Raw genomic sequence first — 23,764 nt, 5'->3', positions numbered from 1 at the left:
TAGTATACTCCCACCACACCCCAGCATCTATAACCTCCTCCCCCTCGCCCCTACCAATGCAATTGCAAGTAGATTACATATGCTTGGCCATCTCGTCGCTCATCATCAGAGGTATCTTATTAAGTATGTGTGGCACATGCCATGGGAAACCGTTCAGTCAGTGGTATCGTGAATCGTTCTCGTGGGTCACCTTATCCGTTCGTCATATCGTTGATTGATGACAGGATAGTTGATGCTTAAGCGGTGGAAGTGACGGGGGCATCAGCGGGACCACCGTGGGCGCCACCGGTCTTTTCACGGACAGGAGTATTCTCACGGCGGTAGGCCCAGAGACCCAGAACCTCGAGGAACATGCCGAAGAAGGTGAAGATACTACAATATGGTTAGTATGTGGTAGCATGGCTAATGATAATATCGAATGCTTACAAGGTCAGGAAGATGAACGCTTCGTTAGCCTTCTTCTTGGAACAGGAGATACCTGGGGGAGCGTTGAAGCGGCAATCATGTCGGTTGTAGTCTTGGGCGGCGAAGATGAATGCAGTGAGCCACCTAGGTCATATAGTCAGCATGTTGGATCCAAGAGATGGAACGGGATAGTACGGCGTACAGATACGAGAAGACAACATCGATGAGCAGAACGAACTTGCCAAGAGCCGTAGGCAAGAACGGTGATACGAAAGCGGGCAGGAAGAACACGACCGACATGACGGACTATATAGATCGTAAATTAGCTAATAATCATAGATCAAGGATTATGTTGATAAGGCATACAATGATTTCCTGGTAGGTAATAGACAAACCACGAGGACCCTTGTTTATGAAGTAAGAAGTGATACCCATCACGATGACAGCGCTAGACCACTGCAGCACCCGAGTGAGGAGCTGCAGCGGGCGAGTGATTGTACTCGATAACATATCTTTATGTTGAATCGGACTGTATATGGACGTATGTGTTGCTTAAAAAGTAGAGCTGGAGTGGTAGATGGAACAAGGTATATAATGGTCGAACCCCGTACACTGAATGTAATTGATGGACAAAGAAACTATAGGTTTGGAGCGATCAGAACCAGGCTTTATATTCTCAGGGCTACCACATACTGGGCATCAATCACATAACATCACATCCGAACCAACCGATGGGCTGCATACTTTTGCGTCAGAGTTCTCGAATCGTGGCGGCGGCAGCAATCAGGGATCCACGGTGGGTAGCTTCATTGTCCTTTTTTTTCCGATCCTTTCGAAAGGGAGGGTAGGGTGTGTCCGTAAGAGGGGACAGGGGGGGGGGAAAAGGTAAAAAAAAAATTTGAAAGCGCTCGCTGGCAGCTGTTTGTTTTCCCCAGATGCGTCATAATTTCCTCTGCATGAAGTAAACTTTTTTGGCCAGTGGATATCATGAATTGGACCGAAAAACCAGTCCACGGTCGATCCACCGAACTCGCCAATCAGAGCCCCTATTGATGGAGTGACACCGATAGCTTGAGCCAACAACGAAGGACTTGCAACTGATCCCTGTATGGGCGAGACCTCCCCGACGTCGCCTATCTGTATCCTGGCATCACGCAGGGAGAGTCATCACCATCACCCGAGGATGGTGGGGCATTAATTAGTACATCAGACAGTGGGTTAGGATCTGCAGGACGCAGAAAGCTGGAGCAAGGGGGTGCAGGGCATCAGTCCATGGTTCGGGAGGGGAATCATTGCATGACTTCTATGGCAGTCATTATAGTATAACTTCAAAGGGAAAAGTCTCATTTCGGGTGGACTGAGCCAGTCGGCAACCCGCGGAATGTACGTTGAGCCAATGGAACACCCACCTTAGATAATACATGAGGTAAAGTTCAAATAAGAAAGAAAAAGTTTAAAAACATTTTAGCGAGAGAAGTCAAGTGTTGAAGTTATTGTTCTCGTTTGTTGAAGGTCGTCGTTGTCAGGTTACTTAACTCCCTAAACTACTTCTGGTCTAGCAGGGCAGATGACCCTCCCGTGATACGGTCTCGATTGGTCGATTGTCGGATGATTGGTTTCCTTCCTCTTCCCTTCTTTGAACTTCGTCGCCTCTATTAACTTCTATGATTCCTTTGACTAAAGAGAATCAATGACTCAAAATTAAGGTCCCAGGTCCAATCCCAGTCTCAAATTACGGCTAACCTGCAAATGTCCTGGATACATACTCCGGCCGTGCACAGCACTGTGTACATGCGCACGGGTTCTGATAATCCTCATGCAGCATGTCGAGACGTTTTTCGTTCCCAAAATGGAAGGACTACGGGAACAAGAAAGAGTGACATTACACAATAAATGCACCCCCGCACACAACATATGATAATAGCGGTGGGCTATAGGGTGCTGTTGTCTCTGCGCAGTACTTTTCTCCATCCTCCAGAGTAGAATATTCACCATTTCCCTCCGGCTCCCTTTCCCCATGAGGTGCATCTATCCACTCACTCTCAGCCCTAGACAGACCAATATTGACATAACATGATCATGTCCACCACATGACAAACGTTCTACGAAATGCACGGCCCCCAAGCAGGGAAAACACTTCCCTGTTCCAAGGGATTGCCGGAGTACCCAACAAGGATCGTCGTTTGCCAAGGTTCAACCAAAAGAAAAGCCAGGGCATCTGACTTGGTCCTGGTCTTGGTCTGGTTTGGCCGTGTCCGTCCAGATCCCGAGGACCGATTTCGAAATCCTTCCATGCTATCAAACAAGTACTCAGTAAACAAATCGGATTTGAGGACTGTAACCACGCCACACGCCCAATGCGTCATAGGAACCCAACCCACTTAACAGGCCGGAGCTATTGAAGCTTCAAGCGCTAAACTGCTCCTGAAGATCGGCACTGGTCGATGCGCCAATGCCACTAGTATCAAAGTCTACCCTACCCGGCTTTAGTCATGGTTATCTGCTTACAAAGTACGGAGTTACCGCGTACCTGTGTAGTCTTCCTCCTCCCTCTTGAGATTTGTATAGTACAAGTCGGAACAGTCGGCATGCCTCCCATCCTTGTTTGGGTAACCCCCTCCGAGCGATGTCGACTTTCATCACTCAAGACCCACAAGGCTGAAGGATATTCCTTTTCGTGCCATGTCAATCGACTTTTGCTTGTGAATCCACCTACTTACTGTTATCAATTAGATATGACTAAAGTACGTCCGACTAGTTATCCTTATTGTTCCGGGTGCTGCTCTAGACTCTAGTCTATATGCCATTATTGTCGAGCCATCAATGACGTCGTTTCTCATGTGGCCTCGCAATTTTTTTTTCCCCTTTCCTTCTTTGTTTGTCCAAGTATCACTACTCTATATTTTGATATCCGGTTGTTCCATAAGGCAACTGCACTGCGGCCTGAGGCTGTCGACCTGTCCTGTCAGCTCATTCTTCCCCCAATAATATCATCTCCTCCTTACATCAGGAAACATATTTTCCCGACTAAATTACCCGATTTGTTTGAGACAGACACTCTTTCTAGAATTTAATCTATGATCAATGTCTACTGAAGGTTTGACCGAAAATTTGGTCCTTGCTCGAAGTTTCATTACTACTAGTAGTTCAAGGGCGTCGAGGTAAGGGGATCCATATAGACGGGTGACTTTATTTCTGCTAATGAAAGGGATACATGATATGCTGATCTACATTTTAAAACCTAATTAGCATCCCTTGTGCCTTAATATTAGGGATATGGAACAGTTTCATAGAGAGGACTTCATATGCAAGGAGGGATTGAAGATGATTAAACAATACAGAGGCTCTAGTGAGAAGTAACAGCAGTGCATTGAAAATAACATCACAGGCCAACCCCATGCATACCGGCTCCGATGAATTCATATCTGTACATGTATTTGTTTTCCCTACGCCAGACTCCTGGGTTCGTCACGGAACCCATTGCCCTCTTTTTTGCCTCGCGCCATGGATATCAATGTCGCTATACGAGCGAACCGCCCAATGGTGTAACAGCCTGAAACGTACTGGCTGTCAGATGATGCTGCTGAACTTATGCCGCACGCCAATCAGCTAGGGCAACTCGACACCACCGTATAAGCCATGCCATTTTAGAACACGTCAACGTCATCTTAAGGCGCCGTAATCATACTTCATCTTTGTCGGTGTATTTACCACGTGGTGATGTTCCCCAGATCATGTTCCTAGAACTAGTTAGCCAATGCGAATAGGGTAGATTAGCTTGAAACGTACCTTAAGGTATTCGCTGCCCTTCTCAAGATACTCTTGCCGTGTGATAGATGATTTGGCCAGCTCGGCACTGGAAGCCCACTGCGCTGCTCCCTTCCAAGCATCAAGGACAGGATCAGAAGCACGACGCACATTGAGTTCGGCGTCCAGAGGCAGGAAGGCCCGGAAATCGTTGCGGAACCTCTCGTCGAAGCCTTGGAAGAGCGTGTTGCCACCGGTCATGAACACATCGCGCAGCAATCGAGATTGATCCTCCGGGTTCGTGAATCGTTGGTTGACGATGTCCGCGGCAATTTCGACCACACCTGCCTGATCAACTCCGGCAATTGATGGCTTAAACACAACCTCGGGCACTCGGATTCGCTCGACATTCAGATGCAACTGATGGGCCTCTCGTTGACTTTCCGGATCAAATGGCCAAGGTCCTCGTAGGAAGACATGAACAAGGCTCTTAGTCCAGTCCGACTGTGCAGCGAGGGTATGGTTCTCCGTGAATTCAGGATCATGTTCGAGTAGCTCCTTTTCAGCGGCATCGAGCATTCCGCTAAGGTCCTCCTCTTCCTCCTCATCACTCTGCTCCCCGGTAGCCACAGTACGGTATACACCCCAGTCTTCGTCATTCGCGCCGAAGTCGTCGTCGTCGCCTCCTCGTCTTCGTTTCTTGGGGCCGTCGGAGGCGAGATTGGCAAGAGTTTTCATGCGCATCTGACTAGCCAATGACTTACGGTTGCCGAGGTCTGCCTTTAACCTATCACGTTCTTTGATCCTTTGCAAGATGACCTGTTAAGCAGTTAGCAACAGGGTAGCAAGGCCTTCTTTGCGCATCCCTACCTGTCGGTTAGCCCTGCGTTCAGCGAGCCAGCCTTCGAAGTCATTCTCGCGCTTCTCCCTATCAAGGCGTTCTTCTTCCTCCCGGCGGGCCTTCTCCCGCTCCTTCTCAGCCTTCGCACGCTGTCGGGCCTCGACATTAGATTTCATGAGTCGTTGGTGGCGCTTCTCCTTCAAGCCAGCCTCGTCCAGTTGCTCATCCGGTACGTCCAGGAGAGGGAAAGACATTTCCTCGGTAGGCTCTTCGCTCTCTTCAACCCCAAGATCCCTATTCCTTGATCGCTTTATAGAACGTTCCAGATCGCGGATGATCCGTTCGAGATGTGCTTCGTCTTTCAGGTCCTCCGCTTCCAAGATGCGCCTCGCTTCTTTCTTAGTTTCTGATTGAAGGCCGTTATGAAGATCCTTGTAATACTCAAGCTCCTGCTCTTTCTTCATCAGCTTTTCCAGTCGCATCTTGGCTGCTTGTTCTTGCAGACGACGTCCGCTCTCTTTCTTGCGCTCCGCAATGCGCGCCAGTTCTTCCTCCGACTTCTCTACCACTACATGCTCGGTAAATGGGTATTGAACAACGTGGTCTCTATCTTCAAGCCCTGTCCACTCCAGGTATCTACTCAGTTCCTGATCGTACTCAGTCGACACATAGCAGTGCTTGTGTACCAGATCCTCCATCTGGGTTTCGGTCATTCTGGCAGGGAAGGTTGGGTACTTCAGCTTCATTAACTTCAGAAGATACTCCGATGTCTGCATGCCGCCCCAATTGAGTCGTGAGCAGTTCGAGAGCATGGCCTTAGAGTTTAGCACAGGGATAACATGCGTAGACGTATGAGAGGAAGAGATGATCAAGCCATCCGTTCCACGATTATACCGGTAAGAGAACAAAGAGTCAATTCCATACGCGACGGAGGGGGCATTGTAGCACTCGAATAGGATTTCGTTCATCACTTAATGTTGTCAGCGACACCATGTGGGAGTAGTAGAAAGGCCTAACTCACTTTTCCTGGGGTAATTCAGGTTCGCAATCGGTTCTGTCATGACTATGGGTCGATCGACTCCGCCGTTCGCCCCATCGACTCCCAGTTTGAGGAATAGATAGTCTAGCACCCCTTCCATAACGTCCCAGTTACCGACAACGCTATTGCCAGGGTCAAACGCATAGCGCAGCTGACCGCGCGTAGTGGCATCAACATAAGCATCATATCCGATGAATTGACACGCCTTGTTGAGCTTCCGGTCGCGATACCGGCTCATTACTGGGGGGATGACGAAACGAGGGTTCTTGTCGAATGACCAGCCGGCTTTAACCAGACTTGAGCCTGTGAAAAGAATTAACACATCAGTATGCGTAGATACACCAGTAGGTAGATACATATGTCAACTCACCATTGTCAATCACGATAGCGTTCGTGTTGGGTTTTGACCTGCTCTGCTCATAACCATCTGGCTGTGGCGGCTGGTAGCCTTTGAAAGGAGGGTCTTGGACGTTATAGATTTTCGGAGGCGGTTTCGCAGCGGCTTTTTCCGATGAGGTGATCGCAAAGCGGTTGGAAGGCACCGCCTGCACTGATGTGATAGTCATGGCGACGTGAAGGTGGAATGGACCAGCAGCAACGTACGAGGGTTCGGGGTGCGGTTCACCGCATTGCAATCAGGCGCAAGCAGTGGTACGACAGACCAGGAGAAGGTTTCAATAGGAGATTGGCCTGCACTTGATTGGGATGTTAAAGTCCCAGACAAAAGAGTTATTGGTGACCGTGCCCAAGGATGGAAGAATGTGAAGCTTAAAAGTCCCCCGGTTTGAACGGCGGCGCAGAAGACGGAAGAGGGAGAGCCACCGTCGGTCGGTCTTTGTATGGTGCCAAGACTATCTATCCATCTCACTCTATGATTCTCCCTTCCAGGTCTATTCTATCCATAGGGAAAGAAAATTATTCCAAAATATACCGTGCAAAATAAAGCTCACGTTCGAATTAATCCCAAGATCCTTCTTGCCAACATATATTCCTTGTGGTATCTCATATCTTCATGATTGATCTCATATCCCATCATGTACTATAAATACACTGAACGACCTCACTCGCCTTGCGCCGGTTCTGTCAAGTTCTCCGTAGCTAATTCTGTCAGTTGAATCCTGATGTATACAGAGAAATTGAGTAATCTACCTTCCAAATGAAACAGCACATTGGACTGGTAGTTCTTGAACATTTGCGCCACAAGCTCCACATTCATGTTCTGGATATTGACCTCCTGCGATGCGTTTATTAGTACGTATTAGTCTATTATATCGATTTGACATACCTGAAGGCTCTTGTTCATAGCCATAATAGATTCATTCAGTTTTTCCTATCTGGCTGTTAATGTCGATGTACTTAAGTTAACCACAGCCAACATACAATGTTATTGATAATTCGCGAGAGAATCACTGCCTGCTGGTGCTCGTGTGGGCTCTCCTACAGATTCGGTATTAGTACTTTAGTACTGCTTCCATCTGTATGGTTTTAGCTTGATCTGACTTACCATTATTCCTGGTATTGAATGGGCACTGTTATGGATAGAATGCTATTCCGATCTTTGTTTGTTGCTTCACTATCCAATACTGCCCAATGCGGTGCATCACGTGGCTCAGAGTTAATTCTAAATAAGTTACTGAAGCCATACTCCAGACATTTGTCATTGCCTTTCACATTTCTAAGGAGATTACCTATTCGTTCTTGTGTTGCTATACTATCACATAATCAACACTCTCTATCATAATAGTTTGGTGCCTTGGTTCACCAACTTCCTTCAGTCTAGACTCCGAACCATTGAAACCCCGGTGCACACTCCGCACCTACCAGCAACTTCACATCTGACCCCCAACCCACAAACCAACATTTCAAAGAAAGATCCAATATCCAAATACAATAATGGCTCCCCCAACGCCCGCCGAAAATGAAAGCCACCAACAACTCCTCAACCAACTCGACATCGCGCACATCGCCCGCCCCTTCCGCAATCCCCATTGGAAGCCTTCCCAACGCCGCAACAAAAACGTCAAGCAGCTGATCTCTGAGAGCTCCCGGAAAGAAGCCTCCCAGATGGCTACGCAAGCCAACTCGGGCGCAACAACGCCCCTCCCGACCACGTCCGCCAGCACAGATGGCAGCCAGACCCCGGCCGAGGGAACTCCGCGCACGAACATCGCGCAGGCGGCACAGAACCTCTCTACGCTTGTGCTGGAGAAGAATGCGCGAGCGACGTTTCCGTCAGGACCGGCGGTAACGTATACGAACATTGAGTCGGCGCCATCACTCCACCCGTCGCAGCAGACGAAATACTGCGATATCACGGGGTTGCCGGCGCCGTATACGGATCCGAAGACCAGGCTGCGATACCATGATAAGGAGGTCTTTGGGGTGGTTAGGTCGTTGGCGCAGGGTGTGCCTGAGAGTTATCTGGAGTTGAGGGCGGCGCATGTCGTTCTCAAGTAATAGGTCTAGGGTTAGAGACGGAAAGTTATGTTTTACGTGAAATTTGTTTCTCGGATGAGGTGAGCTACGAAGGTGTTTGTTTATTCAATGATTGAAAGGTGCTAATGCATTGTAGATACTATCATTTGGTCTAATTGCAGAATGTCCGGCCATCACAGTCAAGCCCTTTCCACCCACCGTGCCCCTCTCGAGACAGGTTCAAGAAAGCGCTCCGGCTTAATCGTGACCTTTATATAAGTGTCATTCTTCGCCTTGTGCTAGTTGCACTCGACTACTACCGATGCTCCACGAGCAAGAGCATCAGTTACAGCATCCTGGGGATGCTGTCGCCGCGGCGTATGAGCGAACCAGAAGACTGGCAGGGAAATAGAAGCGGGGGGGAGAAGCAGAGCTGTCTATGTGTGATCGTATGAATATAACCCAGTTCCAAGTCCGAATTCAATGCTGTAGTGGTACATCGCTATCGTTCATTAAATAACGCGTATGTAAATATCAGACCGGTCTAAAGTCAACAAAACCATTGTAAGCAAATGCATGGCACTAGTCCATCATAAAATCGAAGCATTGGACAAAACAAATAACTGTGCGTTATACAACCGCCACGACATGGTCAAATATCATTCCTCCAGTCGAAGAAGTGACAGAAGCGAAAAATGTGCGGTTAAATGCGTCAGGAGCTAGTTATCACACCGCCTCCCCAAACCGCCTAGCGCCAGACTTAAGACAAAAGGGGAGACGTGGCAGAAAAGGGCAAGCAAATCAATCGCCATCAGCAATCAAAATAATGATCAATGTCTATTATCGAACCTTTGCCTATGAATAATGACTCTTCGACACAAATGAACCCTATATAAAACCCCTGAGGCCCTGACCACTATTCCAAATAAATTAAGCAGCGCGGTCTGAGCCCACGCGATCAAAACACACTCTCCAAACCAGCCAATACAACCCATGTACAGTAGTATCTTATCGCGCACTTAATTTCGACCACCCGACGCTCGATCTCAATCTCCCAAAATCGCCAAACAATTGATTCTTCCAACATACATAAACGGCCTCGACACCCTTACCTAGGAAACTGCCCCTTCGCCTTTTGTTCATACCCTCATAATCGCAATTTCAGCCCAAAATGCCCGCAATGTGGCTCTCTGATAATCAAAGTAAGAAAAACATCCAATTCGCGCGCACAAAAACAACAACCACATTTCTAACATCTTCTAGAAATCGGAATGATCTTCTGCTCAGGAGGTACGTCCCAGATACTCCAATCTCACCATCACCAGCATGCAATCCCACAACCCCAAAATAACCACCGTCACCACCAACTAACCACCTCCCAAAAACCAACAGGAGCCCTCTTCCTCTTTGGAGGAGTTCTCCTCTTTTTCGACCGATCCCTGTACGTTCCCACCCCATACTAACACCCCCAAAAAGAGAAAGAAAGATCCAAACTAACAAGACCAAACCAACCAGCCTCGCAATGGGAAATGTACGCTCCACCCCCATCAAAGGATCCCAAACCACCCACTCTAACCAAAGCCTAGATCCTCTTCCTAATCGGCCTAACCCTAATAATCGGCTTCCAAAAAACCCTCGCCTTCTTCAGCCGCCGCCAAAAACTAAAAGGCACGGCCGCCTTCACCGCGGGCATCCTCCTTATTCTCCTCCGGTGGCCGCTAACGGGCTTTCTGATCGAGCTATACGGACTGTTTATTCTCTTCGGCGATTTTCTGATCACGATTGGGCAGTTTGCGGGCAATATTCCGGTTGTGGGGCCGTATTTACAGAGGGGGTTGGAAGTTTTGGCCGGGGGGAGGGCTAGTAATGCTGAGCTTCCTGTTTGATCTAGGGTGTGAGCGTGAGTGGTTGTGTATGGGTATGGGTATGGGTTTGAGTATGGGGAGGGGGAAGGGTTGGGATGATTATGATGAGACGGATATGAATTATTCTTTTTCCTTTTCCTGATGGGATCTGGACGGGAGTGCGGTTTCCTTTTCTCTGTTGTTTTGCAGGGAGGGGGATGCTGTGGTGAGAGTTTATATTGATGGAGTGATATATATTGTAATGCTAGACATGTAATTATTATTCTTTGATTTTCCTGGCCGTTGCGTGTCTATGATTGGATTAATGGGTAAGTATGTTGGATGGTATAGGCAACCCAATTTAACGCTTTTTGATACGGATGTATGAAGACAAGTCTATACTTGTTGCCTTGCGACAACGCAATCCATCGTAGGCGACGGAAATTTGGAAATCTTTCTTGCGGACTAGATCAGAACCTATTGCACATATCTACGAGTGACGATGAATATCGAACGGCGAACAGAAGGAAGAAGAAAAGGAGGTAGAGTAAACATAGAAACGAAGAGGATGCGCCAGTAAATCAATTCGAAGCAGACACAGTCCTTTTTAAACAAGTTAAGAAGACACGTTCATTTCGTTTCCACACAGCAGTCTAGTACTTGTTGATGTAATCAACGAGGTTCTCGACAACGGTGGCGGCGCTGGGGGTCTGGACAGTCTCGGGGTGGTGGGCGATCATGACGCAGGACTTGGCCTTCACAACGACGATACCCTCCTTGCCCTGCTCAGGGGTCAGTATGCATTTCGTATTGAGACTCCAGATGAAGTCTCTAGTATGTGAACGAGTGGTTGTACCTTCTTGCCATATAGACTGCGGTCGTCGGCTCTGATAGCGACGAACTTCTCTCCACCGACAGTGAAACCGTTCTGCATCGCCGAGTTGCTATCGGCGAAGGCGGCGGCGAGGGCCTTGAGCTCGTCCACGGTGATCTGTCAATGGCCGTTAGTGGTTGGATCATACTATCCGGCGGGGAACGGAATCGGGGGGTTTCCAGTCGCATACCGAGAATCCGGGAGAATAGGCCTCGGTGCCGGAAAGGTCGTGGCTCAGAATGGCAGCCTTGTCAAATTGGCCGGATCCCATCAAGCTGTGGCATGTTTGTCAGAATATACGACCTGCTAAGGCGAGGGCGGGAGGCTATCGGGGAGAGCTTCGGATAGCGGAAGTGGGGTAATAGGGAGCAAGTGATAGGGGATAGACGGTACCTGGAATCGACATATCCTAGAGAGAGAAAAAAGAGACAGGCAGTTAGCTACATCATTCTACAGAAATACTGGCCCAGAAGAGCTTCGGACAAGAAGCCGCTAGAACAAAGACAACCAAATCAATCGCACCTTGCCAAACAGCAGAGTGGGCACCCATGATGATCGATGAACGGAGAAACGATTACGGAGAAGGGTCGGATTAAGGGGTGTGAGAGACGTGAGGATGATGGTAAACCGCAAAGGGGGCAAGAAAGTAGATGGAAGGTATCAAAGTTGTTATTGTTGTGTGGGATGAGGAAAGAGGGGGGAGAAGTTCGTTGAAGTTGATTATTAGTTTAGGTAGAGCCGCGCCGACGAGGTGGGGTGGCCTGGCTGCGTTGGCAACCAAACGGGAAAAAACACACTGGCAGTGAGCGATTCGCGTGCCCCGCCCTGCAGGACTCAATACTAGCGCTCAGGGAAAAAAAAATAAATTATAATAATAATAACATCAAGGCTTTTCCAACCTCAGCATTCTTTCAATGCGATTAACTACCCCTAATGTGCTCTCTTGCATATCAAGTCCACAAAAAATAACCATACAAAACCATCTTCCCCAATCAGAATCTCTTATCCCGACCGATAGATAGTTAAAGTATTTGTCGAGTCACCGCCAGATTCTCAAGCTCAGAGTATTGAGGCGGTGGAGGCACGAGAACAAAACGGTATCCGGAACCTCCTTAGTCTGGTTCGGGTTTGGTGATCTGAGCAGGGCACCCACTTGAGTATAGAACTAGTCACTCAACCATCCATCTCTTAGGTGATGTGATTCTTCTCCCAGTTTCTTTCTTACCGCTTGTTAGAAAGAAGGCGGTACGGCTGCAAGGCACGTGCCTGTCATATATGACAGGCCAAATGCAGTCGTGCAGATCATCTGCCTGCTGCGGGCAACCCATTGTGGATTGATTGGAATGTCAGGTGTTTAACCCTAACTACTAGGGGATACAACCACTCAAGGCGAGCTTTGAAAACAGATGGCGGAAGCCAAAGATAATGAAATCACACCGATTTATACAAGGTTTTATATCTTATTCAGCGCTAGAAGGGGCTGTGTCACCATGTATAATGGGCAATAGTCCAGGATATATCGTAAAGTCACCGTAAGATATATTGTATACACAGAACAGCAACGGGAGATTTAGATTTTTTTTATTGGAAAACGCCCTTTATGAACCCACCTAACCAACGGCAGATCAACAAATCTAAAGAGGCTCATATGCAATACGATCCATTTAGTCAATTCGGACAGATTCCATACCAGCCACCCAACTCTTAGTATACTCCGCTTCTCCATAAGGGGGTTGGAGAACCCACCGGATGACAGCATCCCAACAGCCTGGGCATAGAAAAGACGTAAATCAATAGATAGACCGGATGCAACGAGATTGACCTTCTATCTGACTCGACATCAAAAGTAGCGGTCAGCGGTCGACTCGGCGACCAAGTCATCCCATGAGAATGATAGAATATAAGCAACCCGCGGCCCAGAAAAGGTTCCTGAAAGGCCAACGCCCCTCGTAGATACGCAAAAGAGACAGATAGCCAAGTAAACACCATGCTAATGAGAATATGGACCCTTTCAAGGGGATATTGTCACCTCCTCGGCGTACCCAAAATATCCATCTCCATCCATCCATTCGCTCGATGCCCCCGACTGCTAGCTGACTCCGCCCCTATGTTCATATCAGTCGGTCTCACCCCGGCTTCACGGCCATTTGAAAGTCCAAATCTGCTGTTCGCCGGCAACTCGAGCCTCTGATTATCATGCAATTTCTCATGGATGCCGCCACGCCCATTGTGGAAGCGTCTCGCGGAGAGCCGCTCTTTGCGGGAGTTTTCTCTGTGTGCCTCACGGCGTTCGAATGCTTTCAGGGGACCCAGCACTCAGTAAACCTTTCGCGGATATTTGTATATAACAGAAAGGAGGAAGCTAACCTCGCCAAAAGTAAACATACACACCAATGATCAGGAAACAGGCCGCGAGAAAGATGAACATAATGCCCAACTCGTGCCCGAGCGAGGACATTGGCGTGTAGGGAGGGACGTTCTTTGGATTTTCATGCATAGTTCCTTTGTTCCTTGAGTCCCTTTGACTTTCTTAAGTTTGGAGATAAATGGCGCTAGGTGAGTAGGGCCAAAAAGTAGATCAAGGGGACAAGGTGGATGAGATCAGGGGAACCGCCCCCCCAAGGATTCAAAAATGAAACAACCAGGGAAAGCGTCGGTGACATTTAAGTTCGTTCTCTCAACCTGCCAAGTCGCATGCGACAACAAGGCTGATCTTTGTTTGTCTCGTGTTGCCCGCATGCTGTTTGCCGGCGCCCAAAGAAACAAAGAAGTCAGACGCCGGAACTTTGTTTCTTGACCCCTGCCGTCCTATTGGCTATCGCGTGTTCCGCCATAAGAAATAAAACGAAAGGTGCCTGCAAGGAACCATTCAGTAATAAAAATGTAATAGATATATTGGTTGGATCATCATGCATAGTAGATACATCGTCGAGTAAATCCGAGTATATCAAGACAGAAGCGGAATCTTCAAAGAAAAGGTATCATGTACACGTATAAAAAAGCAAACCCAGTCTATACAACAATTGGGTATGAATGATAAGAATAGTACGGCCAAGAGCAATGCAGCACAGAAGGATGAAAAAAAAAGTATAGAACAAAGAGGCAGCGCCCATATACTATCCACAAAGTATTATAGGGCTATCTGCTGTCGGATGCATGAATGCAAATACGCTCGTAGCAAGTAGCAACCCATGCTGGTTGCTAGGTCGTAGAAAAGAAAAGGTGAACTCCATATGCAAAACCCATGAAATGGGCAATGAGATGCGATGGTCGCTAGTAAAACTTCAAGCTCCCAAGGTTCGGCGTCTGATAATTACCCCAGCATCACGGCCGCAAGCGCCGTGCATGTGAGCCCGATCGCCATTCCTATCCATGGGGTCTGGCCGAGTGTGCCTTCACTCCGCGCACGCAGTGATTTTGTCACTCCCGCGGATGCGGTCAATGTTCCCAGTCCGATTGATCCACTCGAGGGTTCCGGCCATTGATCTACAACGGTCGTCGTAAGAATCTCTTCCGTGGTAGCGGCAGCCGGGGGTTTGGCTACACCGGGGTTGGCAATTTGAACCATTTGACGGGCGTCCAATGGTAGCTTCGACTCCTCCTCTTTGCTTCGGGGTGTTTGAATATTTGGCAACGGGACCGGAGAAGTAATGTTCGGTAGCGACGGACTGGGCGCGACAGCTGAAGGGGCCTGGTAGCCCTCTACAGCAAGGGCTACTGCAGAAACCAGACACAGAAAATTATTCGAGGCCTTCATGTTGTATATGTTCGAAGCGGTTTGCGATAAGAATAGGGGGCTCCACGGAATATCGTGTCTTAGGGCGCAGTGATCGGACAGAAAACCTTTCGGAGAAGGGCAGGTAAACAGTAACGACAGTTCGTGACTCTCGACCAAGTATGTCGAGAGTGGAGATCCAATCGGGGTGAAACCAAATCTCGAGGCGTCGCGTCGCAACAGAAACTGAGGGGGGTGTCAGGGGAAGTGAGGCTACCAAGTGAGACTCCTGACAGGGGAGTACGGGGACACGTTTCAGAGGATAAAGGCGAAGATAGCAACCGCGCGAATATAGACAAAGGAAGAAAACTACAAGCGAAAACCGAAAACCAACAACCACGACGGGGAGGGAACAGGAAGAAGAAAAACAAGCAGCGCAGAGATGGAGAAAGCCGATGCAGTTGAAGGGAGAGAAAACCCGGCCAGACGCCCACAGACTCCCGTTGGCCCTGGAAATTAGTTTATTTCCTGTTAGTGTTTGGCTTCCTTCTGTTCGAACTAACAGGCACGGCCCCATAACGGCTCCACTTCTGCCTCTTTTGCAGCTTCTATGATTGGTTGCTGACCGGCCGCGTCAGCACGGGCTGGGACTAGTGCTAGTCGATCGATGTCTCGTGCCACTCACAGAAGCTTGTCAAGGCATCTATGGCGGACCCTTGTAACAGGCCTTCCCCAGTTGGTACCATGGCTGGGCATTGGTTGTCCAGTGAGCGTGCCTGAAGGCTCCACGCGAGGGTGATGCAATTTCCTGTTTGATTGCCTGAGACAAATCATTTAAAGAGCCTTATCTACTAGTAGAATCTTCAACGGGATTCGTGCATAAAATTGAAGAATTAAAGGAAAAAAAGGAAAAACAAGGACTAGACGATCCCATAACGTGGTGTGTGTTGAATGTTAGACCCTTTCATAGGCAAACAGATATTCATGATACATACGCTTTCTTTCTATCCACACGTCCCGATACTAATATTAGGATCGTCCCGAGACTATCTATGGAACTGACTCAAGCGCATTCATCGCCGCAATGCACATCATCGGACAGATCGTCCTAAATATCGCTAGATATATGTACAGGATTCATGTGTCTAGTCTTGTCCCTCCACATAGTCATTCGCTCTCGTTGATCTCGTTGGCCACTATTTCTAGATGCATCAGAAGACCCATAGAACGGCCGCTAAATAATGCCACAGTCGTAGATAGAATCGGGTGGCTGCCGTACGGAGTATGCACGTCGGGCGGAAAAGCCTCTCTCATGACTTAGCGGTCGGTATCTCGTTTAGGGTTTGATGTTTGCAGCACGATGGCTGTCCTTCCCGTTTCATAGCATCTTCTCCCAATCGGGCGTCACAGTAAACTTGCCACTGAGCTGTCCCATAGCCCATACTCTGTTTTCTTCTTCCGGAACTCCCCCTTCAGCAGGATCTGCAGCCGCCGATACAATTAACGCCTCCTGGAGGAAATCCACGGCGGTGGCTCGATCCAATTCAAAGCTGATACCGCCCCAATCCATCGTTATTTTCCCGGATGCATGAACATTTAACTTGCCCACGCGTCCGGCCTTCAGCTGCCAATCTGTAGCGGTGACCACTTTAGAAGGCTCCGTGGGTTGGGATTCATCCGCTCCATCAAGAATCTCCCCTCCATCTTCGTGTTTGACTGCCGTTTGCTGTGGTGGTGGCTGCGGCTGATTGCTGCTGTTACTGTTTGTACCGTTGGGGGTATCCTGGTCCTGGATTTCTATAGATTCCGCGCCAGGGTTATTACCGCGACCCCCGGGCACTAGATTGGGCGTCATAGGTGGAAATTGCATCAGGAATAGTTGACCGGATAGTTTGTCCTTAGCGGATTCATCTTCTTCCTCTTCGGATATCTTTTCCTGTTCTTTCTCCGCACCGTCTGCGGCCGCCGTTTCGGCATCCTCCGCTGAGGACTCGGCTTGTTCAGACTGCTCGGGTTGTGGCTTCTCTTCTTTCGTGAATAGATCCTTGACCATCGCAAGGTCCTGCTCATGTCTCTCGTACTCCTCGACATCCTCCCTTGTGCGTAGTAAGCTTTTAGGGTCCTTGACAGCGGGTGGCTCTCGAGAGATCTTCCGGCGGACCTTCACCTTTTGCTCAGGTAACAGCCCATCATCAGTAGTCAGTCCCTCATCCGCATGGGGAGCGACATCCGCCATGGCCTGGTCGTCATCCGTAGGCTCTTGCTTCACCCGAAGCGCATTCTCTTTTTCAGTGGCCGATCCATCGTCATCTTGGACAAACAGAGCATCATCCTCCCCAGCCTTCGCCTGCGCTTGCTGGCGGAGTTCGGCCGATTTACTCGAACTAGATTCCATATTGACACTAACCGCCCGCTCCTCATGCTCCTGTCTCTCCACACGGATCGGCCGCAACCCTCTCTCCCCAGAGTCCGCATTCCGCATCGCAAGCTTGCCCTTCTTCTTATCCACCATCTGCTCCGCCTCCTCCTCCTCGTCACTATCAAGATTGATATGATCAATACTGACGCGAATCTCATTGTCACTCTCATCAGACGACACATCACGACTAGCCGCCCCACTCGCAATATCAATAACCGACCGACTCCGCCTCGACATAGACGATGCCCTGGAATCCTGACCCCCAAACCTCGCCCCAAATCCACCAGGACCACCACCCCGACCCCGCCGACCAGCCATAGATCCCAAAGGGCCACTAGCAGAACCAAACTGCCCTCCACGACCCCTTCCACCGCCGCCCCTTCCGCCAGGCCCATGATTTCCCCGTCCGCGCTGAATCGCCGCCGCCTCCGCCAATCGCTCTCGATGCCGCTCCGCCTCGAGCTTCTCGATCGCTTCTCGCTCCTCTTTACTGCGTCGCCCGACCGCACGCGGCTTGTACTTCAGCGTAGGCTTCGCCGGTTCGCCAGGCGCGCCCGGACCGGGTGGTTTCGCGGCCGGTCCGATACTACCGGACGGGGTCCGTTTCTTTAGGGATTGAAGTCGTTGTACGGGGGCTCTGGCGGTGGATGGTCGGGCGCTGGGGGTTTCGGCTGCGGGCGTCGCGGGGTTCGCGGCACTCTCGGAGGCATTTGTTCGACGGTTTGCGGCTGCGGTGGACGCGCCACGGCGGGGTGCGGCCTTGGGGGGCATGATGCGTAGCTAGTTGTGTATGTAGAGTGCGTGGATTTATTTTGAAGCGGAGAAGAGAAAATGGGAGATAGAGTATTTCAACAGGACATTGAGTTGAAAATTTTTGTACCGACTGTTCGCTAATAGGTGTTGAAAGAGAAGGATGAGAGGGGGACGGGGATAAGCGAATGAATATAGAGGTGAATAAAGGGACAAAGGAAATGAGAACCTCTCAAACAAAAGGCGTGCGGGGAGCGTCCCTCGACAGGCAAGATGTAGATATTCACGTTGGGAGTGAATACCGGGAGGTCTTAGGCTTGGCAGAAAAAATTAAGCGCGCGGCTAAGCCGATGCGGGGCAGTAGTAAAGTATCCCCACTAAACTCTATTCGGTAGTGAGCATTAACGGCCGACTGAAGCCGATAAAACAAGGATTGGACTCAGCATTGAACCATGTCGATGAGTCATTGATAGCAGTGGGGAGGGAGTGGTTTTTGTTGGAACTCACTAATAGAATGGAGAGAAAGCTGCGGTCAATCAAGGATCTCCTAAGGCGCACTACTCACAGTATTGGAATCTTAAAGATCAAAATATATATTTCCTATTCGATGACAAAAAACCACACAAACGGCAGCCCAATTCTGACAAATCGAAGACAGGTCACTCGAAAAAAAAGGATCAAATATAAAAGACAAATTTGCACTTCAACATAGGCTAATGAGTGGAGGGGACACTGGAAATTTTGTCCGCTTCAATGGCAGCACGCAACGCCAAAAAACAACAATGATCAACCCGCTCAGTTCAATCGCTAGACTATCCATGATAAACAGCAAGCACAGTAGAATGCGGAGTGTAACATGACGAGGATTTCGGGACACAGGAAAGAATGTAAATAGCACAGGGCTCATGGAACATAGACAGGAGTGAACCGGAACCAAACATTCAAAAAGAAGCATTGAAAGATTTTCGAGATCCCCCCGGTAGTTATCTCTCCAGCGCTATTGCCTTGGAAGGAGCATATGAGTATTGACGGCAAAATGAGAAGAAGACATGGCATTTTCAAGAAGAGGAGGCCAAATGTATGTGATCAAGTTTATAATAATGGCACATATGCGGTGGTTTGGAGGAGGTAATACGACTCATCTAGGGACAAAAGGTGTAGTGTTGGAGTACCGTCATCCATGTATGTCATTTGACTGTTTTGAAAGTGAGAGGCAGGTGCCAGAGAGGAAGGTACAAAGGGACTTGGAGGCCGGGATATACTCTAACGCTTGCGTTTCTTGTTCTTGTCAAGGGCTGTAGATGATAACGGGGCCGCCGCCACTATGGGTAGTGCCTCACCGCACACTGAGCCCCCCTCTATTGCTTTCTTGACAGGAACTCCCATATGACGACCATAGCGGCCCTTGCGACCGTTTCCTTCGTCTTCGCTAATGCAGCCTTCGATGCCAATACCGGCATCCTTGCACCGTCCGCAGGGACGTTGCCTATCGCAGCCCTTCTTGCTCTTACGGCAGCGTTGGCAGCGCGGTTTGGTTGATAAGTCTTCTTCATCGGCAGCCAACTGGTGCTGAAAGTTGACCGAGGAAGTTGAGGCCTTCCGTGTCGGGGCAGGGCTAACCATCTGCGGTGGCACAACGGCTTTTTGACTAGTAGCAATTGGCACCGACTTCACCTTACGAGCAGCAACCGGTGCAGCCTTGTGGACTTTATTTTGTCGCACAGGTGCTGACTTGGTTCCTCGGGCCTTGCTAGAGGCGGCACTGTTTGCCCTTGTTTTAGCCTTCTTCGGCTTGGGTGCTGATTCTTTGTAAAGAGAATCATCATCAGCCTCGTTTTTGATCGGGCTGTCGTGGCAATCATCGTGCTGGTACTCTTCATCACCATCACTTCCATCGGAGCTGTCAAAACTCGGAAGGATGTCGTCCAGCCGCTTGTGTGTACGCTTTGTAGTACCCGGCGGAAGCATCGGACTCGAGTCCAGCCTGTGTCTGCTCCGCGCGGGCAGGTCATCATCTTCTTCGCTGAAATCTTCGCCGTCACTCGTCGCCCCTGTTGAGGAAGCTGCATCGGCAGCGCCACTGAAGGCGTCATCAAGGGTCGAAGCCGATGTTCGTCCATGAGAGAAATTGGAGGCATCGCCCAAGCGGATTAACTGCATCGCAACATCCTCGTCGGAAATGCAGCTGGCGATAGTAGGGTCGGGGGTAGGGAGAATGCCAGGCCCGCTACCATTACCTGCTGGGTTGCTGAATTGCCCTGATGACTGGGTCGTGGTCCGCTCCCGCAGGCGGTGTCCATGTTCAGGAACCACTGGAGTGGCATAGATATTATTCCGTACGGAATTATACCCATATATCTGATCACTATGTCCATAGCTTTGCGGCGAGGGTAATGGTTGTTGATAACTGTAGGGCCGCTGGGTGGGGCGTGCGAATGGCGAGATAGCCCCCTCTTGGCCGATGGATCGACGTTGGGGGGAGATCGACGAGGTAGAGGTAGTGAGAGGCACCTGAGGGGGAGCGAACAATGGTAATTCCTTCAACGTAAAGAAAAAGGCAAGGTTAGCACAATGCTTATCGGTTGATAGGAAGTCAACCAGGACAAACTAACCGAACTCTCAAACTTGGGCCGCTTGCGGCGGCCATCTTGGAGAATATTGTCCATACTGATGTCCGAGCTGCCTAACTGCTCACTACGGGACTTCTTACCCCCAGAGACAGACCCATATCCGCCCTCGCTGTCGCTGTAAAGAGAGGCCCCATCGTCATGAAAGCTGCCATGTGTGCTAGAGCCCCTGCTCTTGTTACCCGCTCGAGAGAGCTGCTTGTGTTGAGAAGCGCTACGACGGCTTCTCCCGGACGGTGACATACTGCGCTTCCGAGCCTGTCTAGAACCTGGCCGGGAGGGTGGTTGCCCGTGATCTGTGATTTGCGCCGGCTGCATTGCGGCTGCCATCTGGAAAGGCTCGCCAAGACTTGGGCGTTTGCGAGCCTCGACCGGCATATGGCCGTAATAACGCTCTCCATAGCCTTCTGCATATGCCTGGACGGGGATCACCCGCACGTACACAGTCATGTTATTTCTCAAGTTCTCGTACCTGGCAATCAGTGTGGTGCCGTGCTCATCCTCAAAACTGACACCGCTCGCGGCGCCGTCATAGATCCCGTAGAAGTTCTTGACTGTCGTCACAATCGAGTCCGTGGTGTCATGAGGATATATTTGCACTCGCATGGGAATACGAGCCCGCACCTTGGAGTTCTCATCAAGTAGGAGCTCGAAGGCAACGTTTTTGGGGACGGGGTTCTTGCGGGGGGGGTCCTGGGGCACATGATCTGTATAGGTGGGCGACCCGCCAAGAGCAGGGTGCCGTTCATACTGGACGGCCTGCATGATGGGATAGTCCAGGAGGAGAGGCTACCACAATTCTGCTACATCAAAGATTCGATTAATCGAATGTCCGAATAGGGTGGAAAGAGTGGACCCGGCGGCGAGGGTGGGGAAGAGGTGAGAGGCAGAGAGAGCGACCAGGAGGGAGGGAGGGTATGGGCAAAATCCATCCAAACCTACCACAATGAGGAAACCAGAGAGGGTTGGCTAGAAGATGGATCACCCGCGATTATTCTACTGAAGCGATGGATGAGGAAAGGTTGTGGATGGGATGAGGGTACCCCAAGTCGCAACAGCCGAAAGCGACTGACGAGGAAGAAAAAACCGTTGAAAACCTAGGCGACAACCACCCTCATATGTTAGCACAATCTTCTCATAAGAGGTTTCAGTAGATCCGAGGGGATGCTAAAAGAATCCTGGGATGGAAATGAGATACCCCGTCCTGCCCGGTTGAGTCCTGATGGCTTGCAGAACTGGAGGTTCTGCAACGACCTGAACCTCCCGGAAGAAGATGGAGAGTGTCAAAGCCTCACCTATCGCAGATTCAACTGTTTCATCCGGAGTCGCACTTGTAAATTTTATTCGAAGTCACAAGGGAGGAATATTAGCGATGTCGATGGTCGAGGTTGCAGTGGTGGTAAGGGAGTGTGTGTGAGTCGTCTACGAAGCGCTTGGGCTATGTCAGCGGTGGCATCACAGCAGTTGACCACAACCTAACGTTGTTTCAGGGGAGATTGGGAGTGGGAGATTCTCAAAAAGGGAGATCAGCAAATTAGAAATAGAAGGAGAAACTAACCAGGACAAATTTGATCGAAAATGAAGGGTAGTCGGAGGGAATTCTGGGCGAGGAAGAATAGGTTGGGTTGACGAGAGCAGGTTGAGGAGAGGGAAGAGGAGAAGAGTGAGTGGGTGCAGATCACCGAATGGGTTTCACCTCAAGTCACTGGTCTGGGAGTCGGTGACAAGAAGTAATAATACTACAACCATGACCTTACCATCCCTCCAATACCGACCGATTTCTTACTTTGCAATCATGAATTAAAGCCTATGAATCATTATCGTTCTCTCCCTCAAGCTGGATTTGTGGATTGGTTCTCCTATTCATTTGTCGCATTTGCGCTTCTTCTGTCGCATTTACCGAAACCAATCGCATTTGTTACCAAGGCTATTTTCAAACTCTCCCTCGGCCACAATGAGGTCAAGACCGGCCAATTTACATGATTTTGGGTCGCTAGCGGTTCAGGCCAACTTTTACGTGGTTAATGGGTCACTACGAGTCCGTAACCCCCAGGTTTGATGGGTTTGTGTCGCTTGTCACAAGCTGTTTTGATGCGACCAACAAAGCTCTGATGGCGATTGAATGCCTCGACTGACCTCTGCCGCAAAGACTGACAAAAGCAAAAAAAATAAGGCAGAAAAACAGTTTTAGGGCGACGAACCTGCCATGTCTTTCTTTTTCTGTGGCAGATGCTTTTCTGGCGTTCGTTGTTGATCTGTTTCCCATATCTTGCTCTCCTTTTACCCAACTATTCCGGTCGGACCAGAACAGACGTACAGGAAGTGGCGTAATTTGGCACATCCTCAGCGTGGCCACGTCGAGTGACCCCCAGATCACATCCCAGCCAACTGCTGAGGAGAACGAGGGTCCATTCCGTCATGATCCTTCCCTACTGGGCCATCTAAAAAGACCCGGCCCAAACAGCTTCCGGTTGGATAGAATAGAAGTGACAACGACTACTCTTGGGGGATGGACGCTAGAAACATAGTAATTGGACTCATTTTCACTCAGCATTGAAGCTTGCGATCATACTGGAAGGATATCCTCCTGGCCGGTCGCACGTCTCTTGGAGGAGCTACAACCTAATCCCGTCCCATCCCATCTAACGGCGGAAACAAACGTTGGCGCTTCGACCAACGAATTCGCCAGTGGAAACCCGAGTTTTATAGAATAGATCCAAGGAAAGAAGGATCGCATCCTTTCTACGAATTATTGCATGCGACAAGAAATTCAGCGGCCAAGCGGGCGACAGCGCCCAATTGTTGCCTCGTTTCATGATCTGCGCCTGTCCAGACTTAGTTGGAGTCGTCGTTGTTCTTTTACCCCTCCTCGGGAACGGTGGACTACGTTAGTTCGACTGCCTATTCCATTAGGATGGATCCTCCCCGTTCGCCTGTTGGGCGCATATGACAAACGATACGTTCGGCAGGGATTGTAAGTTGGAGCTTTTTGACTACTAGATATCTTTCTTACATTATAATGTGTGCGGGTTGCGGCGATATCATCTTCCCAAGGTCCTCATATCATCTTCCAGAGATTGGATATCCA

At 49.6% G+C, this 23,764-nt stretch overlaps 12 protein-coding genes across 12 annotated transcripts; 2 read left to right on the top strand and 10 right to left on the bottom strand.

Moving 5' to 3' along the window:
- Positions 1-236: 236 nt before the first annotated feature.
- On the bottom strand, positions 237-915 carry BDW43DRAFT_310851 (uncharacterized protein; the record flags this gene model as incomplete). Its single annotated transcript, XM_032047042.1, has 4 exons — positions 237-372; positions 427-549; positions 608-711; positions 772-915. 4 exons carry the CDS (start codon positions 913-915, stop codon positions 237-239), a joined length of 507 nt encoding a protein of 168 aa, XP_031900690.1.
- Positions 916-3,652: 2,737 nt separating this feature from the next.
- Positions 3,653-6,903, bottom strand: BDW43DRAFT_275294 (actin-related protein ARP5). The gene is made up of 5 exons (XM_032041846.1): positions 6,403-6,903; positions 6,015-6,335; positions 5,023-5,963; positions 4,195-4,971; positions 3,653-4,145 (listed from the first exon to the last, which is right to left on the bottom strand). The coding sequence occupies exons 1-5, from the start codon at positions 6,596-6,598 to the stop codon at positions 4,113-4,115; spliced, it is 2,268 nt and encodes a 755-aa protein (XP_031900689.1). The 5' UTR covers positions 6,599-6,903; the 3' UTR covers positions 3,653-4,112.
- A 6-nt stretch (positions 6,904-6,909) lies between these two features.
- BDW43DRAFT_275291 (DASH complex subunit DAD4) lies at positions 6,910-7,672 on the bottom strand. Its single transcript, XM_032041845.1, has 5 exons — positions 7,537-7,672; positions 7,413-7,469; positions 7,318-7,362; positions 7,182-7,266; positions 6,910-7,130 (listed from the first exon to the last, which is right to left on the bottom strand). Exons 1-5 carry the CDS (start codon positions 7,537-7,539, stop codon positions 7,093-7,095), a joined length of 228 nt encoding a protein of 75 aa, XP_031900688.1. The 5' UTR covers positions 7,540-7,672; the 3' UTR covers positions 6,910-7,092.
- A 38-nt stretch (positions 7,673-7,710) lies between these two features.
- BDW43DRAFT_275289 (uncharacterized protein) lies at positions 7,711-9,086 on the top strand. The gene is made up of 2 exons (XM_032041844.1): positions 7,711-8,548; positions 8,605-9,086. The coding sequence occupies exon 1, from the start codon at positions 7,926-7,928 to the stop codon at positions 8,487-8,489; it is 564 nt and encodes a 187-aa protein (XP_031900687.1). The 5' UTR covers positions 7,711-7,925; the 3' UTR covers positions 8,490-8,548; positions 8,605-9,086.
- Positions 9,087-9,279: 193 nt separating this feature from the next.
- Positions 9,280-10,358, top strand: BDW43DRAFT_275286 (Got1 family protein). The gene is made up of 5 exons (XM_032041843.1): positions 9,280-9,649; positions 9,711-9,737; positions 9,840-9,888; positions 9,963-9,978; positions 10,034-10,358. Exons 1-5 carry the CDS (start codon positions 9,619-9,621, stop codon positions 10,331-10,333), a joined length of 423 nt encoding a protein of 140 aa, XP_031900686.1. The 5' UTR covers positions 9,280-9,618; the 3' UTR covers positions 10,334-10,358.
- Positions 10,355-11,908, bottom strand: pfy1 (profilin). Its single transcript, XM_032041842.1, has 5 exons — positions 11,688-11,908; positions 11,559-11,574; positions 11,356-11,440; positions 11,148-11,282; positions 10,355-11,073 (listed from the first exon to the last, which is right to left on the bottom strand). The coding sequence occupies exons 1-5, from the start codon at positions 11,713-11,715 to the stop codon at positions 10,945-10,947; spliced, it is 393 nt and encodes a 130-aa protein (XP_031900685.1). The 5' UTR covers positions 11,716-11,908; the 3' UTR covers positions 10,355-10,944.
- Positions 11,909-12,728: 820 nt separating this feature from the next.
- Positions 12,729-13,257, bottom strand: BDW43DRAFT_79984 (uncharacterized protein). Its single transcript, XM_032050533.1, has one exon. The coding sequence runs from the start codon at positions 13,152-13,154 to the stop codon at positions 12,870-12,872; it is 285 nt and encodes a 94-aa protein (XP_031900684.1). The 5' UTR covers positions 13,155-13,257; the 3' UTR covers positions 12,729-12,869.
- Positions 12,729-13,985, bottom strand: BDW43DRAFT_275281 (uncharacterized protein). The gene is made up of 2 exons (XM_032041841.1): positions 13,533-13,985; positions 12,729-13,462 (listed from the first exon to the last, which is right to left on the bottom strand). Exons 1-2 carry the CDS (start codon positions 13,660-13,662, stop codon positions 13,191-13,193), a joined length of 402 nt encoding a protein of 133 aa, XP_031900683.1. The 5' UTR covers positions 13,663-13,985; the 3' UTR covers positions 12,729-13,190.
- On the bottom strand, positions 13,978-15,348 carry BDW43DRAFT_275279 (uncharacterized protein). The gene has a single exon (XM_032041840.1). It carries the CDS (start codon positions 14,920-14,922, stop codon positions 14,479-14,481), a length of 444 nt encoding a protein of 147 aa, XP_031900682.1. The 5' UTR covers positions 14,923-15,348; the 3' UTR covers positions 13,978-14,478.
- A 401-nt stretch (positions 15,349-15,749) lies between these two features.
- On the bottom strand, positions 15,750-17,651 carry BDW43DRAFT_275278 (putative DNA-directed RNA polymerase III RPC4). Its single transcript, XM_032041839.1, has one exon. The coding sequence runs from the start codon at positions 17,615-17,617 to the stop codon at positions 16,259-16,261; it is 1,359 nt and encodes a 452-aa protein (XP_031900681.1). The 5' UTR covers positions 17,618-17,651; the 3' UTR covers positions 15,750-16,258.
- Positions 17,652-19,312: 1,661 nt separating this feature from the next.
- BDW43DRAFT_300077 (putative C6 finger domain protein) lies at positions 19,313-21,441 on the bottom strand (the record flags this gene model as incomplete). The annotated part of the gene is made up of 2 exons (XM_032044838.1): positions 19,313-20,587; positions 20,662-21,441. 2 exons carry the CDS (start codon positions 21,439-21,441, stop codon positions 19,313-19,315), a joined length of 2,055 nt encoding a protein of 684 aa, XP_031900680.1.
- Positions 21,442-22,427: 986 nt separating this feature from the next.
- On the bottom strand, positions 22,428-23,029 carry BDW43DRAFT_275274 (uncharacterized protein). The gene has a single exon (XM_032041838.1). It carries the CDS (start codon positions 23,015-23,017, stop codon positions 22,709-22,711), a length of 309 nt encoding a protein of 102 aa, XP_031900679.1. The 5' UTR covers positions 23,018-23,029; the 3' UTR covers positions 22,428-22,708.
- Positions 23,030-23,764: the final 735 nt, after the last annotated feature.

This window comes from Aspergillus alliaceus (genome assembly GCF_009176365.1).
Source record: "Aspergillus alliaceus strain CBS 536.65 unplaced genomic scaffold BDW43scaffold_20, whole genome shotgun sequence".
Taxonomy (NCBI): Eukaryota; Fungi; Ascomycota; class Eurotiomycetes; order Eurotiales; family Aspergillaceae; genus Aspergillus; species Aspergillus alliaceus.
This window is presented reverse-complemented; position numbering and strand designations above follow the sequence as displayed.